Below are 27,872 nucleotides of genomic sequence, written 5' to 3'. Positions count from 1 at the left end.
GTATTTGTGTAAAGAATGTTTTGAAATTGTGTTCACATAGTTCCTTTGTATGTCTTGACAGACTGAGGAATTTTATGCTGTTGTATTTGAAACGGAATTTCTTTCTGCTGGATTATGTGAGTAATACGCAGAAATGTAGATGATTTATTTCAGTTTCCTTTATATCCTGCAACTTTTGGGGAAGTTGTTCAATAAATTTTTTTAATTACTCCTTTCTCCAATAAATCACATCACCTAGAAAAAGTGATATTTGGGTTCCCCATTACTTGTGCTTATTCCTTTATAGTATTTTCTTTTAACAGGAATGATTGTGGTATTTTGTCAAAACCCTTTTCATCATCTAATGAAATTATCATTTGATTTTTACTAATATGGTCAATTATGTTACTCAACAAGCCCGGCATTGATGGTATAAATCCAGCCTAGTCATAAGGCACAATCTTTTTGATATAATGCTAAAGTCACCATTTTGCTTATATTTTTTGCATCAGTTTTCATTAAGGAAAGTGATCTTTAATTTCCTTTCTTTGTTTTGACTATTTTAAATATCAAGACCATATTTAAATCATGGGAGAAATTTGGTAGGACCCCTTCTTTACCAAATTCCCCCAAACCATTTTTGAAGTTCATTTATGGCTTGTTGAATTTATTTTTCTTAGATAAGATTATTTAAGTAGTCTATTTCCTATCAGAGTGGGCAATTCATATATTTGTAAATATCTATCACTTCGATCATCGGTTTTACTAGAATACAGTTGGATGAAATAGTGCCTAGTAATTGATTCTACATCTTAATTTGTTGTGAATTCACTTTCAGTTTTGATACTGAACATTGTTTTCTTCTTTCTCTCTTGAAAAATCAAATTAGCTAATGGTTTATCCATTTTGTTGTTTTAAAAACAGTTCCTAGTTTTATTAGTTCAATTTTTTTTTTTTACACTTTCAATTTTGCTAATCTCTCCTTTCATTTTCAAGTTTTCTATTTTGGATTTTAATTTCCTGGTTTTCTAGATTTTTTTAGTTGATCTACTCTCTCACTTTTAATAATGAAAGAGATTATAAAAATACAAAATTTCCCCTATTTACTTTAGCTACATCCTACCAATTGTTATACTGTCATTATCTTTATTGAAATTGACTATTTCCATAATTTCTTCCTTGACCTACCCATTCTTCAGGGTGATTTAGTTTCCAATCAATCTTTAATCTTTTTTAAATACTTTTTATTTAAAATAGTTTATATTGTACTATGGGTGATAAAATAAGTATTTAATATTTCTACTTTTCTGCACATATTTGTCATGGGGTTTTTTGCCATAATAATGGCCAATTTTTGTGATGGTGTCCTGTATGGTTGAAAAACAGGTATATTCCCTTGTATTCCCATTTAGCATTCTCTACCAGTTGCCTCCAAAGAATTTCGTTTCCCTGATAAAATAAATCACTTTTATAGATATTTATGAGCTACCTCACTTCAATTCAACAAATATTTATTGTGTATCTGCCATGTACAAGGTTAAGAATAAAAAAACCCCAACAGTCCTTATACATAAGAATTCTTTTTCCATGAGCCCTACTTATGGTTCAGTATAGCAATCTTAAGCTCTTGGTAAATAATCTACAATAGCATTGCACATAATGCCAATGTCTTAAAGTACTTTCTAAAAATCATCTGAGGAGAACTCCCTTTGTCAAACTCCTTCCAAGAGTTTTGCCCTTTCGATCAGGGAGTATTGTTTTGCTTATAACTATTCCTCAGTATTCTCCTACTTTAATTACTTCCACTCATCCCTCACTCACATTTCCACTTAATTTTGATTTTTGATCCCTGTTGATTTTGAGGTATTTCTACACCAAACTTGGTGTGTGTATGTTTTCTACCCTTCTTTACCTATTTGAGTGAGCTTCATCTGATTTATTGTTGTTCAGTCATATCTGACACTTTGTGACTCCATTTGGGGCTTTCTTGGCAAAGATGTTGGAATGGTTTGCCATTTCCTTCTACAGCTCATTTTACAAATGAGGAAACTGAGGCAAACAATTAAGCATCTGAGGCTTTCTCAGCTGCACCACCTACTTGCCCCAGGTTCATCTGATACCCACTCCTTTTTACTGTGTGTGTATGTGTGTGTGTGTGTGTGTATTTTTACATACATACACACATGCATGCATCCATATAATTTAACACCTACATGGTGCACTGAATAGAGAACCGGACCCAAGTCAGGAATATACGTTCAAATCCTGCCCTGAACATTTACAAGCTGTGTGACTCCTGGGCAAGTCATTTAACCTTTGACTGCCTTATTTTCCTAATCTGTAAAATGGGGATAATATCAGCACCTACCTCTTAGGGGTTGCTGGGAAGATAAAATGAAATGCTAGCCATAATAATTATCATCATTTGGAACTTTTCATGGAATACAGGACTTCAAAGCATTTCTGATGACTAAACCAGAATTAACAGAAATTTTGAATACAAAGAACCCAGATAAACCAAGAAAGGTAAATCTGAGCAATTAGAAGAAGCTATAAGCGGCAGCTAGGTGGCACAATGGATAGAGGACCGGCCCTGGATTCAGGAGGACCTGAGTTCAAATCCAGCCTCAGATACTTTACACACTTACTAGCTGTGTGACCCTGGGCAAGTCACTTAACCCCAATTGCCTCACCAAAAAAAGAAAAAAGAAGAAGCTATATATGCTTATGTAGCACTGATACTCTAATAGCAAAAGAAGTAACAAATGTCCCTTGAGAAACCTAAAGTTTTCAAAGAGTACTGAGGCAGCAAAACAAGAAAAACAGTTTGTGAGAGCTTCAAGAGGGAAAGGTAAAAGGAAAGCAAAGGAAGGAACACACTAATACAGAAAGGAAGGAAAAAAGAGGACAGAACTTGATATTTTTCATAAGTAGGGTAGGTGGGAATATATGGATGCATGCATAAAAATCATTCTTATCTAAAATCTCTTAGACAACGGGGGAATGGCTGAACAAGCTCTGTTATAGGAACATAATGGAATATCACTGTCCTGTTAGAAATGACAAAACAATTTCAGAGTATGAATTGATGCAGAGAGAAGTAAAAATAACCAACAAAACAGTTTATACAAGAGTAACATTTTAAAGACAAAGACCCTTTGTCATCCTTAAGAAGTCTGATGAAAATAATGCACAATCATTTCTCCAAAGGACCTAAACAGAGAAGCCATAGGAACAAAGTACAGAGATATACTTTTGAACATGGCCATGTTATTATTTATTTGGTTTGCCTGACAGAAATTATTTGTGACAAGGTTGGCCCCCAACCCCATTTCTAACTTAACTGAAGGTGGGGGGATGAAGAGGTGAAGGAATAGGAATACAAAAAAAAAAAAATGCAAAAACCAAACATTTCTGATGAAAAGATCAGAGTTGAATAGAAATGAGGGCCACTAAATTTTTTTTTTAAAATAAAGAGAAACTCAGGAGGAAGCAAAAACAAGCAGGACAATTTAAAACACAACATGTAGGGCGGCTAGGTGGCACAGTGGACAAAGCACTGGCCTTGGATTCAGGAAAACCTGAGTTCAAATCCAGCCTCAGACACTTAACACTTACTAGCTGTGTGACCTTGGGCAAGTCACTTAACCCCCATTACCCTACCAAAAAAAAACCCCCCAAAACACATGTAAAATTATATAATTTTCTAAAATTTGCAAGCATTATGAAGTAAAGATTGATGGTTTCATTTGAAATCCTTCAGTAAACTTGCTCTATGTATGGAAACATTCTTATTTTGGTGTTTAATTTTAAAATTTTTTTTAAACATTTACAACATAAAATTGAAATGAATTATGACATCATAATTTTTTTAACCATGTTGGCCCATTCTCACTTGAAATTCAACAAAAACATAAATTAACTTTCAACTATTTGTAGTAATCGTATGGAAAAGATATTTTAAAGTCACAGAGGTACAGCTTTAGAATCAAAAAGCATTTTAGATTGAATAGAAAACTCTTGAATCAGCCAATATTTATTAAGCACCTAATATAAGCCCAGCATACTGCTTGGCCCTTGGAATACAAGTACAAAGAATGAAATAATCCTTACTTGGAATTGGCTTATTACATCCTGATGTTGAGACAAGAACATAATGAAAATATACAATACCCAATACCTCACCCCTCCTAAAGCTGTTTTCATCCTCATTACAACCTCAAATTCTTCCAACCTTCAGTACTTATTGGATCATTACCCGTTACTTAACATCACACCCTTGGACAACTCCCATCATTTGCCACCTCCATCCCTACTTAGCACATGCTAAACAAAGTACACAAGCAAACTGTCTAGGTACAACACAAATTTGTCATCTAACTTCACCTGAGCCATCAGTGCAGCAATTCCTCCCCAAAAGGCTCTATTTTACTCCCCCACAGAAGCTACTCTTCTTTTAGTTTGCCACACCTCCTCTACCCTATCAACTCAGAACTTTGTCTCTTACTTTACTGAGGTCATAAGTCACTAAGATTTTTTCCATGTGAATTAAATTTTTGCTTATCAAAATTCACTGGCAATAAAGAATTCTATTTTCTGTTTATAAGTTGTTTCTAGTGTGTTTAAAGAGGTAAAAGGTTGCAACTTATCTTGAATATAACTTGTTTGTACATAGTTGTTCTCATGTGTTTCTCCCTTTAAGTTGTGAGCTCCTTGAGAGTAAGGAATATCTTTTAGCTTTTTTTTTTTGGTATTCTCCAGTACTTGGCACACAGGCATTTAATAAATGCTTATTGACTGACACCTGTCAACTACCTCTTTCTGCATATCTATTATTTTCTAAGTTTTCATGAAGCTGTGCTCTTCTGCTATTTATCTAATTATTTTATCTAATTGCTCCTTTACTAGTTCTCCATTCCTGCCACTCCCACTTAACTGTCAGTGTCCCCCAAGGCTCTGGGACTCTCCTGAATCACCTTCTCTTTTTGCTCTATACTATATGTCTTATTTGGTGATCTCATCAGCTTCCATGGGTTCAACTGTCAATCTTTACAGATATGAGGGAGCTACCTTTGATTTCAATTAACCATAAAATACACATGCATACATACATACAAAGATATCTATCAAACTGTAGGTGGTGAGGTCCTCTAGAAGCACCTATTTACACAACATTTATTGTACTGATTACATCTATCCTCAAATATTGCAAAGCCTTCTCTACAGAGGACTCAATCACTCAAAAATCCAATAACCATTTATTTATGTGCCAATCACTATGGTAAGTACTGGGAATATAAAAATTAAACAGTCCCAGACCTCAATGAGTTTAATTCTAATGGGAGAGAAAACATGTACATATATAAATATATACAACAGTCATACAAATCAAATACAAAGCAACCTTGGAGAAGACATTAACCTCAAGGGAAACCAGGAAAACACTCATCTAAGTATTTCTAGGGCAAGAGCTAAGGCTTGAAGTAAAACTAGACAATCCAGAAGGTAAATGTATGGAAAGAAAGCATTCCAGCTATAAGGAGGCAGAGTACCCAAAGAAAACAGTCTAACTATAAAACAAAAAACCAAGACAAGTGGATAAACAAATGTCTATTGTCTAGACTATGACAGACAACTGGACAGTCAATGTAAAGTGTTGCTTCATCAGAATACCTATCTTGAACATATTAGATATGTCCAATGACCAGAACGAAACAGAAGTCAAATAGGCTGGACTACTTTTGGGAAAACATCTAGTACTTTTAAATATCCCAATTTTTTCCCTGAAACAAAGGCCCATATTTTTAGTATCATTATGTTGTGGTGGGGCTGAAAATCATGGAACAGTAGTCTCCAAACAATTAAAGTTAAAGGATACTCAAAGGACAATGAAAAGGCACAAGGCATTTCTGAGTAGGCTGTAACATACTAACAAAGAACTCAAGAGGAAAACTGGTATAAGGGATGACATATGAGATGTATATAACCAGAAAAGATAGACCAATCATGTAGCATGAATGAAACATAGTGTAAGACAGAATACTAATTGCTAAGTGTGCACTGGAAATGATTGTTATTTCTTTCCCCACAACATCTATTATGTCCATTCCCTTCAATCCAACCACACATCAAAACAGTTCAGGTCACTATCACTTCTCATCTGAACTAACTGCAATGGATATCTAACTGGTCTTCCCCACTCCAATCCCTTCTTAAAACTGCTGCCAAAGTGATATTCCTAAAGAACAGGATTGACCATGTTACTCCTCCACTCAATAAACTCCAATAGTTTCCTATTATCTCTAGGATCAAATATAAACTTTGGCATTTAAAACTTCACAATTTACTTTTCGAACCTTATATATTATTCCTCTTTAGGAACTCTACGGTCCAATGATCAGGTATTCTTACTAGTCTTCAGAGGTGGCAGTGCAATTCCTATCTCTGTAACCTTTGCAATGACTATCTCTTTATTCCTAAAAAGCATTTCCCCCCTCCACTTCTCACAACTCAAGACTTTCCCCCACCAATACTCAGATGCGACCTTCTTTGTGAAGCCTCTCCCCCCACTCCAGCCCATAGAATCCCATCATCTGGTGCCTCATGCACATTAGTCTGTATCTACTTGCCTATATTCAGGGGTTCTTGACTTGAGGTTCATAAACGTGTTCTTTTTTAATATTTTTGGCAACTATATTTCACTAGAACTAGTTTCCTTTGTAATCCTATGTATTTTTATGCATTAAAAACATTATTTTGAGAAAGGATCTAGACATACAGGATTTTACCAGACTTGCCAAAGTTCATGACACAAAAAAAGGTTAAGAAACCCTGCAACATATGTATATGTCTACCCTAATAAAATACAGGCTCTTTTCAGGGCAAGAACTATTTTACTTTCATCTTCATATTCTAAGCTCCTAGCACATAAAAAGCAATTAACAAATATATGTTGAATGATTGAAGCAGAACAAAAACCCTGAGACAAGGTACTTAACTGCACTATTATTTCACTGTATTAAATTAATAAAAAAGAATAAATCATAAGTTAGAGTTTCAGAAAACCTTATTTATTAAAAAAAAAGTTTTCACCTAGCTGCCCCGCTAAAGATATTTTTAAAACTAAAGAACTTCTCCAAATAATCTAGGCAGCAGCATATGGCATGAAATAGAGATACAATAAGTAGTATAATTTGTCAGATGCCATACCTGATTTTGTGGTCTTTTCACCTGTGCAAAAAACAGTTGTAGACTCTTTTGTAATTTTTTCATTTTTCTCTTCTGAGGATCTCCGGGGTAAAATTGTTTGTCCCATCTTTCGAAGAGGAGCAAGTTGCCATTTTTTAATCTCAGAATCTCTATGTTCTGATAAATTTTTACCATCACCAGATTCCTGAAAAAAATTTTTAATTCGATTAATTTAATTCCACATAATGAAAAACAAACTAAGGGTATTATTGTATAATAGACAGAGAGAAATCGGAATCAGGAAATCCTGTATTCACATATATTCCTAAATTCATATATATGTTCAATTCTGACAAGCAAGTCTCTAGGACTGTAAAGCCACAGAGAAGGAAGATCTGCGCTGTTAATAAATTTCCTCAACAGGAGTTCATTATGCCAATAAAATCACAGTTCCAGCCAAAATACTAAAAGAGAAAAAAATACCTAAAAGTTGAATCAATTTGTTTTTTTTTTTAAAAAAGGTAATTTTTGAAAAAAAAAACTTAAAAGCACAACACTATTTTTAAGATAGCAAGTTTTCAAAAAAAAGTTCATGCAGTATGCTCAGTTCTCACAAATAGATTTTGGAAAACTCATTTCTTGCCCAAAACCAGCTATCAAATTTTTACAAACTATAAAAATAATAACAACCACCATGAAGGGAGATATGAATTGGTCTAGTAATTTACACTAGAAAATTCAAATTGGAAAGCAATTTGAAACTAAGCTTCTCAAGTCATCAGACTGTCCAGTACCCTTTGATTAAGCGGTATCTCTCCTACAACTATAACCCATAGAAATCAAAGATAGAAGAAAATGACCTATCAGTTAAAAAACATTTTTTTTTAAATACCAGCTGAGTGGCACAGTGGCTAGAATACCAGATCTGGAGTTAGGCAAACTCATCTTCCTGAATTCAAATCTAACCACAGACACTAGCTGTGTGTGACCCTGGGCAAGTTACTTAACCCCATTTTCCTGTTTCGTCATGTGTTTAAAAAAAAAAAAAAAACGAGCTGGAGAAGGAAATGACAAACTACTCCAATGTCTTTGCCAAGAAAACCCAAATGGGATTATGAAGAGTCAGACAACTGAAACAAATCAACAACAATTTTTATAGTGGCAAGGAACTAGAAACTAATGGGATGCCCATGAATTGTGGAATGGCTGAACAGATTATAGTACATGAATGTAATGGAATATTCCTGAGTTATAAGACATGATGAAAGGGATAGCTTTAGAGAAACTTAAGAAGCTTTATGTAAAATGCTATATGAAAAGTGAAATGAACAACACCAGGAGAATAGTTTCTATAATAACGACAACAATTTCTACAAGATAAAGTATTCTGGGAGACTCAAGAACTCTGATCAATTTCAGAGGACTGATTATGAATTATGTTCCCTATCTGCTTAGAGTTGATAGACCTAACATACAGAGTGAGTCATACATTTTTGGACATGGGCGAAGTAAGATTGCTTTGCTTGATTACCCATATCCGTTACAAGAATTTTAAAAATTCTACAAGGGGAGAAGGGAAGAGAGAGAAATTAATTTATTATTAATAATTAATTGGGAAAATTAAAATAATCTTTTAAAAATAGTAATAATAAGGATAGAGCACCAGCCCTGGAGTCAGGAGGACCAGAGTTCAAATCTGGCCAAAGACACTTGACACTTACTAGCTGTATGACCTTGGGCAAGTCATTTAACCCCAATTGCTTCACCCCCCCCCCCACAAATAGCAATAATAACCAGGTGGAAAATTCATATATACATTCAATAAGGACTTGTTAAGCCCCTACTGTAGGCAAAACAATGTACTAGTTATGGGGGACCAAAGCAGTAAAGGGAACAGTTTTCCCAAACCTGTAGGAGACACAGGTAACTGAGCAATTATACTGCTTATCTCCTTTACATAAACAAGCAAGACAAAACAAACGACTCATACATTTAATTTTAAATTAAACTAAAATAACTAAGACAAAAAAATTAACATTCATTTGTGAAGGAATGAGAGGTCTGGAACTACAGTGGATAGGGAATACAATAAGAAAAAGCACAAAGGAGAGGGACATACAGAATCAGACCTAAAACTATACTATAAAACCGAAGCTACCAAAACTCTCATAATAAAAAAAAGATAAATCAGGAAAGACATAATAGAAGAAAAATAAGCAGTAAGAAACATTAGCTTAGTAAATTAATGGAGGAAAGGATGCTCTTGTTGACAAGAGCTTACTGAGAAATTGGAACACACTTTGGTAGATATTAGTCACTTTTCTTGCAAAATTCCAAATGGTTATAATTGGTTAGAACAGTTCCACCAATAAGCCTGTTGTTCTAAAGACGCTTTCACACTGACTATTCTAATTTTTTTGTGATTCTAAACAATATACAATAAGCTCAAAATAGATATGCAACAAGAATTTCATTTTAAATTAGAAGAGAAAGCCTATACTTTATACAACTATAGGTAGAAGGAAAATTAACCAAAGAATAGAAGATAATTAAAGGAAATTTCAATGATAAAACTTCTACTAAATCAAATCAATGAAGGTAGAATAAGAAAACTACAAACTGGGGGAATATTTTGCCTCAACAATATCACCAGCAAAAAAGTTTTCTATTTGCATGTATATATGTATGTGTGTGTATGTCATTTCTAATAAAATGGTCAAAAATACGTACAATTTTCACATCCATCCCATTTGACAAGCCAATCCAATACTGGGTAAATTTATAGAAGTAAAAGCTAGAAATAAAAGTCCAAGGGGCAGCTAGGTGGCGCAGTGGATAAAGCACCAGCCCTGGATTCCATAGAGGAGCTAAGTCTTGAATAAAATATAAAATACTACATGTTAATAGGCTGAGAAGAGGGAAACAAGTAGGGGTAAGAACATAAGTAAAAGCACAAAGATTATAAGCAGGATTTATATCACAGGCATAAGGAGGTGCAATGGGACACTGATAACAAATCTCTAGGATCATAGATTTTCAGTTAGTCAACTAGACTAACCTCACATTTTGCGGATGAAGAAACTGAGAATCAGAGAGATGCAGTGGCTTACATAAGGTCACACTGAAAGGGCCAGAGCTGCATTTTGAACTGAATTCCTGACTCCAAATAAACATGTAAAGTGCCACTTTGAATGTCAAGTGAGGAATATGGATTTGAACTAATGAGCTAAACTGAGTGTTTGTTGATTCCTGATAAGGGAAGCAATATGATTAAAGCTGTATTTTCTGAAGATTAACCTAGAAACAATATATGTGTAAGCTTGACCAAAGCAGGGAGGAGACCAGAAACAAAACCAGGCACAATGGGAAAACATCTAGATTAATTTGTTAAGTTGAAGAACAGAGAAAGGATATAGACCAGGTGACACTGCAGAAGGTGTATGGGTAGGACTAAATGAACATAGGTCTTGATTCTCACTGGTTTGATGTTCTAACAAAACAAATTACATAAGATGGGATAATTCAAGTTATCTGACTTTTCTTCCTTTTGTTAGGAAGAATAAGTTATGTACTCACAATGAGAAAATTTAACAGTTAAAAGTCATAAATTTAATTTTTCAGGAAAACTGCTTTTATTTCCATGTTTCCCTCACAAAAATTAAAATACAATTTGGCATTACTAAAAAGTAAACATTTCTAGGAAGAGCAAAAAAATTAAGACTGGCCTCTAAGTTTTTGGGGTTTTTTTGTTTTTTGCAGGGCATAAGTGACTTGCCCAGGGTCACACAGCTAGTAAGTATCAAGTGTCTGAGGCCAGATTTGAACTCAGATCCTCCTGAATCCAGGGCCAGTACTTTTATCACTGCAGCCACCTAGCTACCCCCCTGGGCTCTAAGTTTTAACAATTCCACATCATAAGAAATTAGAGAGGCTCAGAGGAAATAGAATTATTTTTCCTACACAAGGCTGCTATTCCCCAAAAGGGGAAAAATCTTCAGCTTGAGGAAATAATGCTATCTTGGATAAGAAATTTTTGGTAAACTAAATAAATATCTTTGTTTTTAACCTTAGAAGTCTGGTTTATATACCAGGGTATTAGAATTATACATGGTAACAATTCACACAAAAAATTGGCCAAAAAAATTAAACTACACAAAAACAATAGAGACAAAAAGTAATAATCACATCTTTTGAAAAACAGCAAGTCTTTTCTTAATACCAAAAAACCTAAATGCCTATACATGAAAGAATACCAGTAGTAACAAAAGCAAGCAAAGGGGTAGGAGGAAAAACCTGGGGCTCAGTTTCTACCTGTCACATACTGGCTATGTCTAACATTAGATTGGGTCATTACCTTTATGTGGTGTTCAGGCAATTCATAAAACTATAACTTTAACACAAGAGTTGCTAATCTGCTTTGGTCATTTTCTCATAGTGATTTAGCTTTATCAATGTAATCACAACTGCAAACAAAACACTTTCTGTTTAACAAAGGAAAGCCGTCAAAATGCTAATCAAAATGTTCAAATTGAGAGTAATTTCTCACATTATAATAATTCTTGTCTAAAGCAAAATTCAAACAGTAGCTAAATATAAGTACTAATTAGAATTTCACCTTGTCACATTTTGGACATGGCCAATGTAAGGATTTTTTTAACCTTGCAAGTTTGTTAAGAGTTTTGTTATTCTTTTATTATGGGGGGGGGGGGAGATATAAGAGAAAAAAAATGCTTGTCATAAAAAAAATTAATCTTACCCTTCTTAAGATTTTGACCTTGTGCTTTGTTGTATCATCTAAGTGCTTGTTTTTTCATTTGTAGCTGCTTGCTTGGATAAACCAAGTTTTTTCACAATCCATTGTTTTATCTTCTCTATGACCTCAATTTTGCTTGGTTTTCTAAAATTTCTGAATCCAAAGTTTCACTCTTCTTATCTTCTTCAGCACAACATTTCACGCATACCATATTCTTTGTCTTCTTCTCCCATTTGCTGTGCTTGGGAAAGGCTTAATCCTACACAATCTCCATGAAACCAGTCCATCACATCTCCCACAGCCAACCATAAACCTGTAAAAGAAAAACCTTTCAATTAATAAAGGGCTTAAAATTTACTCTAAAATAAATTCATAAACTCATTCAAAATAATGTTTACTCAAAAAAACTGTTTCCATTACATTTTACATAGTATCTCAAAATTCCTTACAATGCAAAGTTCAAGTTATTCAAGTTGTCCAACGTCTACCATTGTTTTCTTATTACTGGAAGGGTGACTACACACACAATTCTTTCCTGACCTCATTTCAGAGAAATAAATAGAAAACTAAAAAATTGAATTTGTAAACAGAAAGCCTACAAAGTATTATCATAGAACATCAAAATTAATGTTAAAATATAAACATTGTTCCTATGATGAAAGGCAATAGGGATTTATATATGTGTAACTCAATGACATGATAAACTCACACAAAGGCACCCAAAGATTCCTATTTGCAACATAATTTTTTCACAAAATCATGCAGACCTGAACTTTGATACTCTTCAAACTACAGGACAATCAAGTTCACAATTATTGAACCCACAGATCACTTCAAAATGACAGGAGTTTGGGAACAGCAAGAATTCCATCATAAGTAACACGTGATTTGTTATTTCATAAGTACTATAATGATTACTATAACTGTTTTTCAAATCAGTTATTATTCAATTTCTAATGCCATCTATTTTAAATAGTTCTTTATGACTTAATAGAAATTACTTTAGCTTTTAAAAACTCTGCCCTTTTCCTCCCACTTCTGAAGGCTGGGGAAAAAACTGATCCCTTGATCAAGGCCTACTGTCAAAAATTTAAATTCACTTAATAATTCAAAACTAGTAATTCATTATTATCCATTTAATGAATTATATCTCAGAAATAAGCCCAAATAACCATGGATTAAACAGGAACCAAAATATCAATGATTTAATGTGAACTTTTTTTGATGGGGACAATTTAAGGATTTTCAGAATTATTTGAAAATAAATTCTATGGTTTACACACAAATTGCTAAGTTTTCAATTTTACATATAGAAAATTTGTACAAATAAAGATTTTAATTTTTCTTCCCAGACCAATACTGGTTAACATGGGAAGCTGTCACATCATGGTTTTAGTCATACCTATTATGGGCCTAAAAAAATGCCTTTCAAATTCTATCTCTGGACCTCTTTGGCAAAGGAAGGCACCACATTATCAAACTGTTTACGACACCAAAATTTCTTTTACAACACCAGAGTAAACTTGTTGTGCTTCCAAACGTTATTATGTTATTTAAAAAAAAAAAGCAATTCTCATAACTATAAGGTAATACTAAAGGAAAGTAGCTTACAAACTAACTTATAAAACCTTAATTTAATCATTAATGATGTACTAGGTCTTAGTCAAAATTCCTTCTGCCTCTTCCAATCATGAAGTTCACATTTAAAAATTAAGTATTTAGTAATATTCAGGTACATAATTACTCGAGATACTCCCGGTTTTCTGCTGGCTTCATCTCTACAGTCCTGCCTACAATATCAGCATCTTCCTTATTACCAAAGATAAAGAAACCAGATCTTGACAAAGGTATTCAGTTGAATTTATTCTGATCTATGTAACTGCTTATACTGAAGGGTATTTACATAAATTAAGGACTTTCATTATTCCTATAACCTGTTGCTCACCTTGAGTCTTCATCTTAACTTCATTTATTTCTTATTTGTAAATAAAGCAGAATGTTCAATGAATGTATATTCAACTTATATCAGAAACTAAAAATATCCCCTATATAATTATTAGGATATAATCCAAAGCACTGCATTCTCAAAAGGCTAGGGAATGGATTCTGATATCCTGATTGTTTTATTTACCATTGTACCTTTTTTTCAAGCCACAAAAAGCCAAATGCTTTTGTTTTTGTTTTTAACAAAGGTTTTTCTCGGCTTCAATTCAGTACCAAAGTATTCTCACAATTTTTAGATGAACTTCTTAAATTATTTAAGACAAATTCTTAAGAATGGTACATGGGGGGAAGCAGGTGGTACAGTGGATAAGCACAGGCCCTGGATTCAGGAGTACCTAAATTCAAATTCAGACTCAGACCCCTTGAACACTTATTAGCTGTGTAACCCTTAGCAAGTCACTTAACTCCAATTGCCTCACCAAAAAAGACAAAAACAAACAAAAAAACCCCCAAAAGGAACTGGCTCATGAAGGTGCTTCTTTTTCCAATGATGACCCTTAACTCTAATTCATCACTTTTACCAAAAAGATAAATCTCTCCTGTCAAATGAAACGGTTATAAAGTTTCAACAGTCCCAAGATCCAAAATTAGATGTCTATATAATACGAAGTTGGGCTTCCCCTTACCAAAACCCTTTAACTACTACATTCAAATTGAATTCAGTTCTTGGTGATTAACTAAACTAATACATTAGTGGGAAAAAAATTCTAAAGTTTTCAAAATGGTGTTCAATGCTAATGATGAAATGAAAGTCCAAATGAACATGAATGTTTCAAAAAAGACCTTGGTGTGCTCAGATCTTCCATGTAACTGACTTTTGAACAAGGAAATTTACCTTCCAGGGACCTGTTTCTCTATCTGTAAAGTGAAAAGTGTGGATTAGATTACCTGCAGTACTTTTACTTGAAAAATCCTGACTCTCTACTTAAAGAATCCATTGTTTGGCAATACCCTCCTCTAGCTCAGATTACAACTCCCATATTTAGTAGATAGTTGTCTGAATAGTTGTGGATGATAATCTTCACTTTATGGCCAAGCCTTGGTTAACTTTGCTAAAGTAATCCTTGAATAATGACGTCCATTGTTGATCCTGTACTTAAAAAGCTTTTCCTCCTTATTAGGACCTACCATGTTACCCTTGGTTGACATGTCCTTTAAGAGTCCAGTCATTCCCATAGCATGAATAGGACTTGGGTGATCAATCCTGTGCTTAGTTTGAATAGCCTTCATGACTAGTTAATTTATAAATTTGTCTTCCATTATACTTCAATTCCAATTTATTTTGAAAATGTTTACAAACTTCGATTTACATAAAACAAGGATCTAGTGCCATCTACGGATGTACCTAGTTAACTTTTAACACCTTAGATTACGTCTAACAGTAGAAGAGAACGAATTAGGATTCTTATAGCTACTTCTAAAAGTATGAGGAATTAAGAGTGAAAGGCATTATTCACTAACTTTAAAACTAAAATGGCAGCAAATTACCAAAAGGTAATGCAGTTTCAGATTCGCAACTAAAATTTAATACAAATTTCAATGATAAAATAAGAACTGTCAAAAAATGTATTATGTGCAAAAAGCAATTTCTTTAGTTATGTTTTCATGTTTACATTTCCATTATGAATTTGTGAGGGGCCCACATTCCCTCACCTCCCCCAAAAACTATGGTTTCACATCATTCCTCATATCTACCTAATTATTAGCGAGTAGCAATAAGTTAAACTGTTTGAAAAGGTAGCAAGGAAAACAATTGAAAGGAAAAAATCCATAATATGTGTTACAGATGTAGAGTGACACTGTAATTCCAAGTCAATTGAGGCAACTGGTTTACATACCTATTTTTCACTCTTTACTGGAGTTAAAAATGTGCGTACAAAAAATAAAGTAACAGCATACAAGGCGGTTTCAAATCAAATTAAGAATCTGAATCTTAGCTTTGTGTTTTTGAAATTAAACAACTTCCTATATCACACACACAAAGAGTAAAATAAAAATAGACTATGTTTCTTCAAAGTCCTGGATTTGGGAAGTAAAGAAAAGGGGTAAAATGATTATATTGTTTTTTTAAAATGTTCCACCTTTTTTTTTTAAGGGGAGAAGGCAGGAAGTGCAAAGAAGCTCCTAGGATTGTCATTCTAACAATGGTACAATATTTTACATCCAGGTGTCATGTTATTTTTTTCCTCTCGTGTTTCTGAAGCCACAACCTTAGCTAATATCTCATGCCAAATTCTGTGATACTCTTGGGAGAAATTGCATGTAAATTTAATAATAAAAGTAAATAAGCATTAATAGAAATTCAATGAAAATGGGCTGTAGTCATTAATATATTCTGAACCATTTGAATTCATTTTTGTAATATACTCATTTTAATGCATAACATTTCAGTTTACAGAAACACAGCTTCTTTATTTTGGGGAAGTTATTTGATGAGCAACTCTAGAGAAAAATTATCTCAGACTCTAAAAAGGAATCGTGGAAGAAATCAGTCAACTAATACCAAGTTTATCATTAGGAATGAAATCAATTCAAAGAACTTGTTGATGATCATAATATTACTTTCCACAAAAGTATTTTCTGCATTTTATCTAATGTTCATCTTCTACAGAAGGGTCAAGAAATTGAAGGCGATCATAATACAAAATTATTCCAGAAAAATAAAGAATAGGCATTGAATGCAATGAGACCTTTTTCTTCCCAAACAGGGACTAATTTGCTTCATGGACTGCTCCAAACAAGTTTGGTTATATAATTATCTAAATTTTGCAAAATGAAAAAATAAGTCCATGTAAAAAAGCTAGAAAATGTTAACAAAACAAACATTTATAAACAACCATAGGTTATGCAAGTTATGGCATTTTACTATGTCAAATGACAAATACAAAAATGACAAGCTATTTTACTCCTAAAAACAAAATGTAAAAATATTTAAAATCTAATTTCAAAAAGAATCCCTACTTGGGAGAACCTTTAAAAATAATTAACCTTTCTAGTACAAATTCCTTTCACAAACCCATTTAACTACAATTAGATAAAACTTATCTTTAGAAGAAGGCAGTTGTCCATCAATGCTAACCTTAAGAGAAGTGTTTCATAGAAACCATTCAATACAAAAATGGTAATAAGGGAGAGAAAAATGCATCAGAGAAAGCAGATGAAAATTCTCTCCAGACTTGCCCTAAGAGTTCAATGCCTTAGACATTAAACGAAAGGGTAAATTTTTTGTTGTAACTACAACTGCATTTTGATAAGTAAATTGATTATATGCCAAGGAAATAAACAGAAGAGCTGATTTCTTATGTATGTAGCCACAAAATATTAATCACTTAATTCTTTTTAATAAAAACTAAACGCTTGAAATGTGATGCCAAAATAAGTTTTAACTCTTAGTTAAGTGAAGTTCTATATCCATCACAGTTTAAGTCATAAGTCTATTTTCACCTACTCTAAGTCAATGTTGGCACAGATGAAATAGGGATTTGGTCACCCCATTAAAGGTCCATTCAGTTTATATCAGCTCAACAAAATAGCCAAAAAGGATAGAGAAATTCATTTTAGATGTCATGATTATGGGTTTTTCAGAATTGTAAGAAAGCTTAGACACAGAATTCTGAAAACAAACAAAAGAAAAAAATAGAAATGAGGACCTATTTAAAAAAAAAACAACACCCACACCCACACCCACACCCACACACAAATGCTTATACCTACCATTCCTGTGATAAGGTTTTATTTAAGAAAGTCAAAATAGTGTAACACTCCATTCTCCCTGAACAACTTTGAGGGGTTATTATGGAGCAGTTTTTTCCATCAGATAAGAGGTTGAACAAGATGACCTTTTTTCTTTTCTTTTCTTTTTTTTTGAGCAGAGCAGAGCAGAGCAATGAGGGTTAAGTGACTTGCCCAGGGTCACACAGCTGGTAAGTGTCAAGTATCTGAGGCCGGTTTTGAACTCAGGTCCTCCTGAATCCAAGGCTGGTGCTTCATCCACTGTGCTACCTAGCTGCCCGAACAGGATGACTTTTAAAGACCTTTACAACTATTAATTTCTATAAGAATAAATTTAAAACACTAGAGCTCATTTTATCTTGTTTTATTGTTCATTTGTATCCAATTCTTTGTGACCCCATTTGGGGTTTTCTTGGCAAAGATATTGAAGTCATTTGCCATTTTCTTCTCCAACCCATTTTATAGATAAGAAAACTGAAGTAAACAGGGTAAAATGACTTGCCCAGGGTCACACAGCTAGTTAAATGTCTGAGGCTAGATTTGAACTCAGGAAGACTCTGAGTCTTCCTGACACTAGGCCCAGCACACTATCCCGCAGCACCATGTAGTTATCCTTTAACTTGTTTGCATAATAAAATTTTAACATGGAAACAATAAACCAGGTGTGTATCAGCCTTTATAGGAATCATATTTGCCATAGTATTCTAATAAGGGTTTATTTGTACTAAGAGAGTTTCCTTTATACTAAAATATTTTGAAAAAGTCATGTAATGTTCAAAAGCAAAGCCTGACAATAAAAAGACACGAAATGGCTTGGGAAAAGTGAACAGGTTTCCAACATTCTGGTATCACAAAAGAAGGGTCTCTTTAACATGTCATTTCGTGTATAGTAAAAAGTAAAAATATTATGTCTTTAACAGCCACATCACTGAATCCTTACTCCCCAAAAGGTTTACATAATGTAATATGTGAATAATGGAGAAAATGACTACAACACTAATTTCAAAGAACAGGATAATATAAAATATCAGAGGTCAAGCAGTTTCCTAGCTAAGTATATAGCATTTTTCTGTAATATGTTATGATGTTCAAACAGCAACCTTAAATGATGAATATTAAATTCTTGCTTCAACTCTTCTCTATCTCCTTTTTTTCTTCAAGAAATAATTAATATTGTTATTATTATTAAAGTAAAAATTCTATACAACTACAGGGTTCTGAACTCTAAGGATAAAGTAGTAGCAGTGCTATTTTTAAAGTTCAGCGAATTTATAAGAACATTTCTAAAATATTGTATTCAAATAAAAGTTTCCTACTCCACATTACAAAGAAAATTAGGGAGACAATGTAAAGGCTGTCAAAACAATTTCTAAGCTGCCAGGGTGATTACACATTTTATTACAAAATTCAAATTTGGTGTTTATAGAAGATAATTGTCCCAGGGAATGGTTATGTTTCACGTTACACAAACTCTTTTTAATGATACATACTGTTTAGAATTTCCATTAAATACTTTACTTTTTTGACTAGAGATTTTTGAGCCAAATAAAAATAAAAGTATGTGTTAGATGCCAAAAGTTGTGTAGCATGAGTTTAAGCTTGAATTTTCAATTGCCTAAAAACTAAAAACCATTTCCTAACCCTTTATAACAAAACACATATATAAATTGGTTGATGTAGTAGTAATATTACCTTTTCAGAAAACTGTCTAACATGGCAAAACTGTGTGCAATTTATACAATCAACTCAGTATTTTTATTAACACACTCAAGTTAAATTTTTGATTTGCCAAAAATTTCAAAAGTAGTCCTTTGTACATAAAGGAATCATTTATCACATAATAATTCCCCACCCAAAACATTTTTTTTCCTTAAATGTACACATCACAGATACACACACACACACACACACACACACACACACACACCTGTTGCCATGTGGCTTTTTGCAAAAACCACACTGCTTGCTTGGAGCCCACATATATTTGTTTTCAGATGAAGAGATGTGTTCTGAGCCTTCTCGTTTTACAGTAGATATGTTATCTGGAATGAACAATGGAGGTTCATCCAGAGAAAAACTTTTACTACTTCTTCTTTGGCGTGGTTGAAGGTTCTTCTCAATTTTTTTTACTTTCAGTTTATCCTCCTCCTTGGTGTGTTCTAAACCTAAATATTCTATATCTTCCTTGACATGACTATTAGTTTTCATTGTTGCTGATAATTGTTGTTGCTTATGGATTTGTTTCTGATTGGAATGCTGCAAATGTCTAGGATGAGCTGAAGTTGTATGGGAAGATTCTTTAGAGCAACCTGGGTGGCCATGCATTTTGTCGCTCAAAGAGTAGGTCAATAGTTTAGGGGTCTGTACTAAATTTTGAGCCTGTGACCCTTTTTTCAATGTTGTGTGAGTTTGGTTTTTCACAGATTTGCTATCTGGACCACTACTTTGTAATTTCACGTTTTTATCAACTTGTTTTTTTCTTACTTTAACTGGCTTGTGAAAATTTTGCTGAGATTCCTCAGCATTCCTTTTCATACTTTTAACTCCAACTCTAGTTTTGCTATGAATTTCTTGTTTTCCTGAAACAATTTTTTTGTGAGTACCAGTCGCTATGTTTTGCTTAGAAGGTATCAGAGATTTAGTGTTCTTGGGCTTAACATTCTTACAATCTAATGAAGAAATATTACTGGACTGGCTGTTTTTGTCATCTTGGATTTCTGCTATTTCATGAGATTCTATTTTAATATTTTCAGCATGCTGTTGGGGACTTTTGTCAGGAGGACCACAGATACTGTTTTCTAAAACATTGCTTTCTGATTCGTTAGCAGTAGTATCTACACTCTTTAAATCAGTTTCATTAAATTCTGTAGTATCTAAGTGTTCATCAGATACTGTAGTATCTGCTCCCTTAGGAGTCCCCAAAAGGTTTGTAGTTTCCTGAAATGAGGGTACAACTTTAACAGCAGTTTCCATAGCATCCTGCAATTCTGTATTAGATTCAGTAATCTCATCCACAGAATTAGACAGAACCACACTGTTCTTTTCTATATTGTTTGGAGTTGAGCAAGCAGCAACATCAGATGAGGCAGCAGCAGTCTCTGCTACCTCCATGTGGTCAACCTCTCTGGAAAATTTTACAGTTTCCTTTGATGTATGGTCAATACTTCCATTAGGATCCTTTTCTTCAAGATTAGTTTCACTTGTATTAGTAATAGGATCATTATGTTCATGTTCTTTATCTAAAAGCTTAAAAAATACTGAACTGTCACTCTTGGTTTTACTTTCCCTCAGAGCTTCATTTTCTTTTTCTTCAATGCTACAAGTCTCTGATAGCTGAGGAGTAGTTAATGAATGGGATGGCACAGCTATTTCACCCTTGTGACATTTATGTTTAATATCTAGTTTGGCTTCATCCTTAAGTTCATGACAAGGTGATGATACTGAATGACTTGAAGAAACTGTTGACACTTCAGGTACCTCTTCTGTTAACCCAGTATGTCGACTACTCCTTCTAACTTCTGGTTTGGGTGGTGTACAAACACCTTCTTCCTTATTTTGACACCTGTCCAGTTGTCTGACTCCTGTTTTTTGTACAGATGCATTCTTGACAGCTGCTCTCTTTGAATTAGTTAAAGGTGTTGTATTTGAACGCTTGGCTATAGTGCTTTGTCGTAAACTTCGTACTTGTTCTATCACAGGAAAAAACAAAATAAGAATAACTTAGCTATTTTAAAGTTTAATTTAATTTCAATACAAACCTGCACTATATGTGGTACATCACTTTTCTAAATACTTATTAGTTTTCAAAACAAATGTATACTTTTAGATAAAAGTTTTCTTGTGGTGGTGACATGCCTTGTAATCGGAAATTTTCTAATTTCAAAGTTCTCAGAATCATAATTGTACAAAAATCCACAAAGTTTGGACTACAACTGAATCTGGATACAAAGAATATTTCACTCAGCTATCTAACCCTTAAAAGGCATGATGATAAACAAGTAAAATGGGAACCCTATACTATTTGCCCATTACTTGATTTGAATAAGATCAGCAACATATCATCATTTCAGTATAGATTTTTTAAAAATTAAAATAAACTATCACAAGTACACTGAGCCAACCCTCTACAGCCCATTTTCATTGAATTTCTATTAATGCTTATTTACTTTTATTATTAAATTTACATGCAATTTCTCCCAAGAGTATAAACCAGAAGTTTTGTAAGAAATACATCAATATCCAGGTTGGAACCTCCAAGGGACCATACATAATGTGGAGCAATTAACTTAGTCAAAAGAATTATGTCAGTTCCTCATGATCCATAATTGGAATATACTAAGTGAATATCAAAGATGATCCCCAAACCTAATTTTAACATAAAGCTTCAATTCCCCCCATACCAGAATGACTAACAAGAAAAAAACTGTTTTCCTTTCTGTCCACATTCATATTGTCTAATAAGCAGTGAAAGGGCCAGAAATCAAAAAATAGAAAAGCTTGAAAGAGATAATTCTCAAGCCAAATATTTAAAACTATGAAACTTTGTTTTCTTTATGTTTACCTAGAAAGTCATACCCCAAACTTCAGAATTTCATTTAATATTAAAATCTTGTCAATGATTAACATGTTTTCAGCCTCAATAGAATACTTGTGTGTCAATTTAAAAATTAACTTATAGATTTCAACCAATGCTCCAATAAATGCATGTGCCATTTATTACATATACTGCAGATTTTTACTATCATGAAAATAATTTCTAATATTTTAGATATGATTTTACGAATCCAACCATAAATGAAATAACTGAAATGTTATATTAGTATTATATTATTTTAAATAAAAAATCTGTTTATACAGATTAAGAAAATATTTTCAATGTTTTCACTGGTCATTTAGTTATTAAGGAAAGTTTAACAGCACCACTATCTTATCCTCTAACTATACCTTTGATAACATTACAAACCTAGAGTAAGAAACCACATTATAAGTTAGAGATTATCACTTCACTTTTCTCAAAATCACATACAGTAATTAAAAATAACTTGTTTTCCTACTCACTAATACAATTATATACAACTTTTCACTGAAAATTACAAATGGTATTAAGTAAAACTAAAATAAAAAACAAAGCATATTATTAAAATAAATTATTGTTAAACTTTATGAATTATGAGGCATTGAACAAACATTGTCCCTCAGAAAGTTTACAACCTAACAAACTATTCTCTTGGAAATTATACCTAAGTCAGTCTCTCTCTTTCTTTCTCTCTCTCTTCCTCTCTAAGAAAATTACCTTGTGCCATTAAACGAGGCGATTTTCTTGGTGATCTGACTGAAGTTTCTTCCACTTTGTCCCTCAAATTTCTGTTAGGCAAAATAAGTTCTTCTTCATCAATGGTATCATTACCACTTTCTTTAACAACTCCTTCATCCATAATATCATCAAGACCAACAACTGAAAAAACAAAAACAAAAGAAAACAAAAAGGATCTCAACATGCGAATAAAATAAATCTAAAAGGATTCCTAAAAAGAAATGAGGAATCAAAATAGAATTGTAAAAGCATGTGAGAAAGTTAAATAAAACATCACCTCACCAGAAAGTCTTAAATTCATTCCCAATATATATCAAAACATTATTTTCCTAACTGAGCTCCAAGAACCACAGCTTTGCTATTCCTTCATATATTACAGAATGATAAATGGAATTAAATAATCAAATCAGAAAGATTAAAATTAATAGAACATCATCAACCAGCTAATTTCTTTGTAAACCAGAACTGCTGGCTAATCAAAATCTGCTTCCAATTCAGATCTAAAGGTACAAATTTAAATATTAGTGGGTTGAAGAAGTTGATCTTCAGTCCACTGGAAACCACAGAGATGCTACAGCCAAGTCAAAGTCAAATTTGCTACAGAATTGGGATCAAGTGTCTAGCTCTGAAAAAGTGTATATGGAACCCTGAGATCCACAGGGAAGTCATATCACATTTAGATTCAGTCCTTGGAGAGACTTATTTGTGGGAAAGATTGATAACAAAGGTAGGAGTTTGTTTCTTCCCAGGATGACAAGTGCGACAAAGACCATTTGATGAAAAGTTTGGAAAGATGGTCAAAACTGGCAATATTGTGTCATAAAACCTAGGCCCCAATTCCAGATGGAATTCAGGCTAAAACTAACTTGGACTGAGATCAGCACTAACTAGTAGTATTCAAGGTTACCTATTTCGTACTTGTGATAGATATACTATTTGCCCTTGTAATTAAATATATCATAAAATGCTAGAAATAAATCGTATCTCAAACTTGAGGAAAGAGGATTGCTATCCAAATGAGAAAAGGATTCATTCAAAGTCAAGAATGGTAAGGAGCGGGGGCGGCTAGATAGCACAGTGGATAAAGCAATGGCCCAGGATTCAGGAGTACCTGAGGTTCAAATCCGGCCTCAGACTCTTGACACTTACTAGCTGTGTGATCCTGGGCAAGTCACTTAACCCCCATTGCCCCGCAAAAAAAAAAAAAAAAAAAAGAATGGTAAGGAGCAGGACACGGTGAGGGATTACAATAGTATGGTCAGATCAACTGAGGGAAGGGAAGAAAGGAACCTACTGGGTGAGGAAGATATTAATAGCAAGTAATTTTTTAAAAAAGAAAAACACATTTTTGAAATTTGGCCAATGCTTGTGCAATGACTTAATTTTTTAATTATGTGACTACATCCTAAAGTTAGAAGGGGCCTGAATAGTCATCCGTGTTGACCTTTGCACACAAACAAAATAGGCCAATTAGTGGGTAGTCTAATTCAAAATTTTAAGACCTTAAATTCATTATGCAATACTGGTTGATTTCATATCTAATAAATAAGATGTGCTTCTGAACAGTTAGAAATAAATTTTTGTATCAAAAAATCCTTACTTTTAAAATTTCTGAAATGAATTTCCTAAATCAAGCGCCAACCTGAAATAAAAAGCACTCGACCATAATTATCTACTTCAATAGAGTATTTTTGTAAATCAGCCTATTTGCATTTCCAACCCTCCAATAATTTAGTCTGATAGACAATTTTTATCATCTTTGCACATTCTTCACCATAATAGCTGACATTAATACAGTTTTAAGATTAGCAAAGTCCTTTATATGCAGTATTTGACTGACAAAATTTCCACTGTGCAGATCAGATAAACAAGGCTCAAAAATATTACACAGCTAGGGAAAAGGAATAAGCATTTATTAAGTACCTGCTATGTGCCACGTTCTATGCTAAGCACTTTTTACAAATGGTATCTTATTTGATCCTCATAATAACCCTGTAAAGTAGGTACTACTATTATCCTCATTTTACAGTTGAGGAAACTGAAAAAAATAGGTTAAATTACTTGCCTAGGATCACACAATCAGCATGAGTGTCTGGGGCCTCATGTAAACTCAGGCTTCCTAATACCAGGCACCACACTCTATCCAACACCTGGCTGCCTACTAAGCACTGGAGGTGGATTTGCAATCTAAGTCTTTCCTGACTCAAGTCCAAAGCTCTTTCTACTACACCAAACTACCCACCTCCTGATGAGAGATGATGGCTTCAGGGTGCAGAATGAGAGATATTTCTTGGCCATGGCCAATGCAGTAATTTGTTTTGCTCAACTATCCATCATTTGTTACAAAAGTAACATGCATGGTCACATTTATATGAACTGAGAGTGAAATAAACAGAACAAGGAAAACAATTACACAATGACAACAAAGTAGATGGAAAGAAACCTCCCCCGCCACCCAAAATGAACCTTGTAATTATGATGACAAAAAAGCTTGGACCAAGAGAAAAGTTGAAAAGTTGTCCCTCTTGCTCCCTTCTTCTAAGAGATTATGGCTGTGTAGTATTGCATATATTGTCAAAGTCTGTTGACATGTAAGTTGGTTTTGATGAACCACTTTTTCCCCCCTCTTTTTTCAATATTTTGCTACAAAAGATGGCTCTCTAGTATGGGAGAGGAAGAAGGGATATTCAGAAATAAACGTTCCTTCCCTTCCTTCAAGACACAATTCAAGCATCACCTTCTAAATAAAGTCATTCTTTTCCCCCCAATTACTACCTTCCCCTCCTAAATCACCTTTTTTCTAGCTTCTTTGTATATATTCGGTACATATTTACATATGTGGCATCTCCCTCATTGCAGTCTTAGAATTCATATCCCCAGTTTTTAGCAGTATCTGGCACATACTGGAATTTAATAAATACTTGCAGATTTAATGGTTGATATAAAACCAAAATATCAACAAAAAATTTTAATAAAAGGCTACCATATGGAGGAAAATAAATCTTGATACTAGAAGGCAAAACTAGGAGTAATGAATGGGTGAAGATGTAGAGTCAGGTTTATGTAGAGACGGGTGAAGATCTATATACTTGGGAATGTGATGGTGTTTTAAATTAAAAAAAAAAAACTTTGCGTGATAGGAAAGAGGTAGATTTGGATAACAATTTTAAATAAATGCCTCAATCCTAGAAATCAAATGTAAACAGTAGGTAAAAAGTGGTCATAGAGAAAATTAATAGCTTTGTGGCACAATCAATCTCACTCCCCCCAACAATAACCCCCCCTCACCCTTGACTACTATCCTTGAACCCTCCATAGGGTTAAAAGGTAACAATGGAGTTGCCCACCAATCGACAAACATTTATTAAACACAAACTTACTATGTTCCAAGCACTGTGCTAACTGCTAGGTGCTGGAAATATAAAGACAAAAGTGTAAGTCAATGTTCTCAAGGAGCTTATTTATATTCTCTCTTTTTTTTTTTTTGGGGGGGGGGGGAGGGTTGAAAATAACATCAACATGGAAGTATATGCAGACTATAGACCAAAAAAGGTAGTTTGGGGAAGGGAGAAATTAGCAACTGGGCGTAGGGGGTGAAGTTAATCAGGAAAGGCTTCATGTAAATCAAAAGTGGTGTTTGAACCAAGTTTTACAGAAAAACAGGGACTCCAAAAAGCAAGAGGGTAGAGTGCATTCCAGGTATCACAGATAGTCAGTGCCTTTAAAGGTATGGCTAGAAGATTGAGTGTCGTGTATAAAGAAATGCAAGTTGGCCACTATAACCAGATCACAGAGTTCAAGGCAATAAGGTGATGAACAAGGTGGTGGCTGTGTGAGTGAAGAGATTGTGATGTGCTTGAGACATGTTGTGGAGATAGAACTGAAAAGAACTGGTAAAAAATGACTGAGTATGTGGAATGAAAGAAAGAAGTCAAGGATTAAACCAAAGCTGTGAACCTGAGTGAGTGGGAGAATGATGGATACATCGCGACAACAATAATGAAATTTGAAAAAGAGGTGGGTTTGGGAGAAAGATGACATTTCTTTTTTGGATGTGTTGAATTTAAGACGCCTATGGAACATGCAGTGAGAAATGTCCCTTTATCAGTGATTCAAGGTTTGAACTCAACAGAGACATGGGCTAGATATATAGATCTGTATCATCCACTTAGGTAGGACAATGAAATGAAACTGATTCTAGGCTTTATATAAGAGGGCAGCCTCTTTATATGGTCAACTCAAAATTCCTAGGCTCTGGAGACTAGTGGCAATGTATGTCATATCTCATGCTACTGATGTTATCAAAGAATTCTTGGTCAAACATGGGCTGGAATAAATGCAACTTCACACAAAAATTCTACAAGAAAAAAGTGATGAACAGAAACAAGTTTACAGAAAACCTGCTAAGGCATCCATATTATCCTAAGGTCATTTAAGGATAAAAAAATTATAAACATTATTACTAAAAAATAAGTAGCTATGTGGTAGAGTGCTGGATCTGGAGTTAGGAAGACCCAAGTTCAAATTTGACACCAAACACTAGGCAAGTCATTTAACCTTTGTGCCTCTGTTTCCTCAATTTTAAAATGAGGACAAAAATAGCACCTACTTTATAGGGTTGTTGTGAGCATCAAATAAGATATTGTTTGTAAAGCATTTATAGCAAAATGCCTGGTGCATAGTGTTATTTCAATGCTTATTTCCTTCCCACTTTCCTTTCTGACCATCCCCCAAAAGGGACTAAGAAAACAGCAACAGCAATTCATATGCCTAATCTCCCATTTCTACAAAATTGTTATGAAAATCTACAAATACACTGAAGGCATCTTTGATAAAGGTATGGAAAAGGTAAACAAAGCAGTGTTTCGTAAACCACATTCTACAGAAGATCACTTCTTTACA

The 27,872-nt window shown here is 33.8% G+C and overlaps 1 protein-coding gene across 1 annotated transcript in view; it reads right to left on the bottom strand.

The window, feature by feature from the left end:
- The window catches only part of PHF3 (PHD finger protein 3), a 108,051-nt gene that overhangs the window by 29,674 nt on the left and 50,505 nt on the right, over positions 1–27,872 (bottom strand). Inside the window, 7 exon segments of the mRNA XM_044001378.1 lie at positions 7,189–7,372; positions 11,924–12,047; positions 12,049–12,128; positions 12,130–12,204; positions 12,206–12,233; positions 19,584–21,345; positions 22,950–23,111. Of these exon segments, the coding sequence (XP_043857313.1) occupies positions 7,189–7,372; positions 11,924–12,047; positions 12,049–12,128; positions 12,130–12,204; positions 12,206–12,233; positions 19,584–21,345; positions 22,950–23,111 (2,415 nt within the window).

This window comes from Dromiciops gliroides, chromosome 4, assembly GCF_019393635.1.
Source record: "Dromiciops gliroides isolate mDroGli1 chromosome 4, mDroGli1.pri, whole genome shotgun sequence".
Classification (NCBI taxonomy): domain Eukaryota; kingdom Metazoa; phylum Chordata; class Mammalia; order Microbiotheria; family Microbiotheriidae; genus Dromiciops; species Dromiciops gliroides.
The sequence above is the reverse complement of the archived record's forward strand: the minus strand, read 5'-3'. Positions and strand labels throughout refer to the sequence as shown.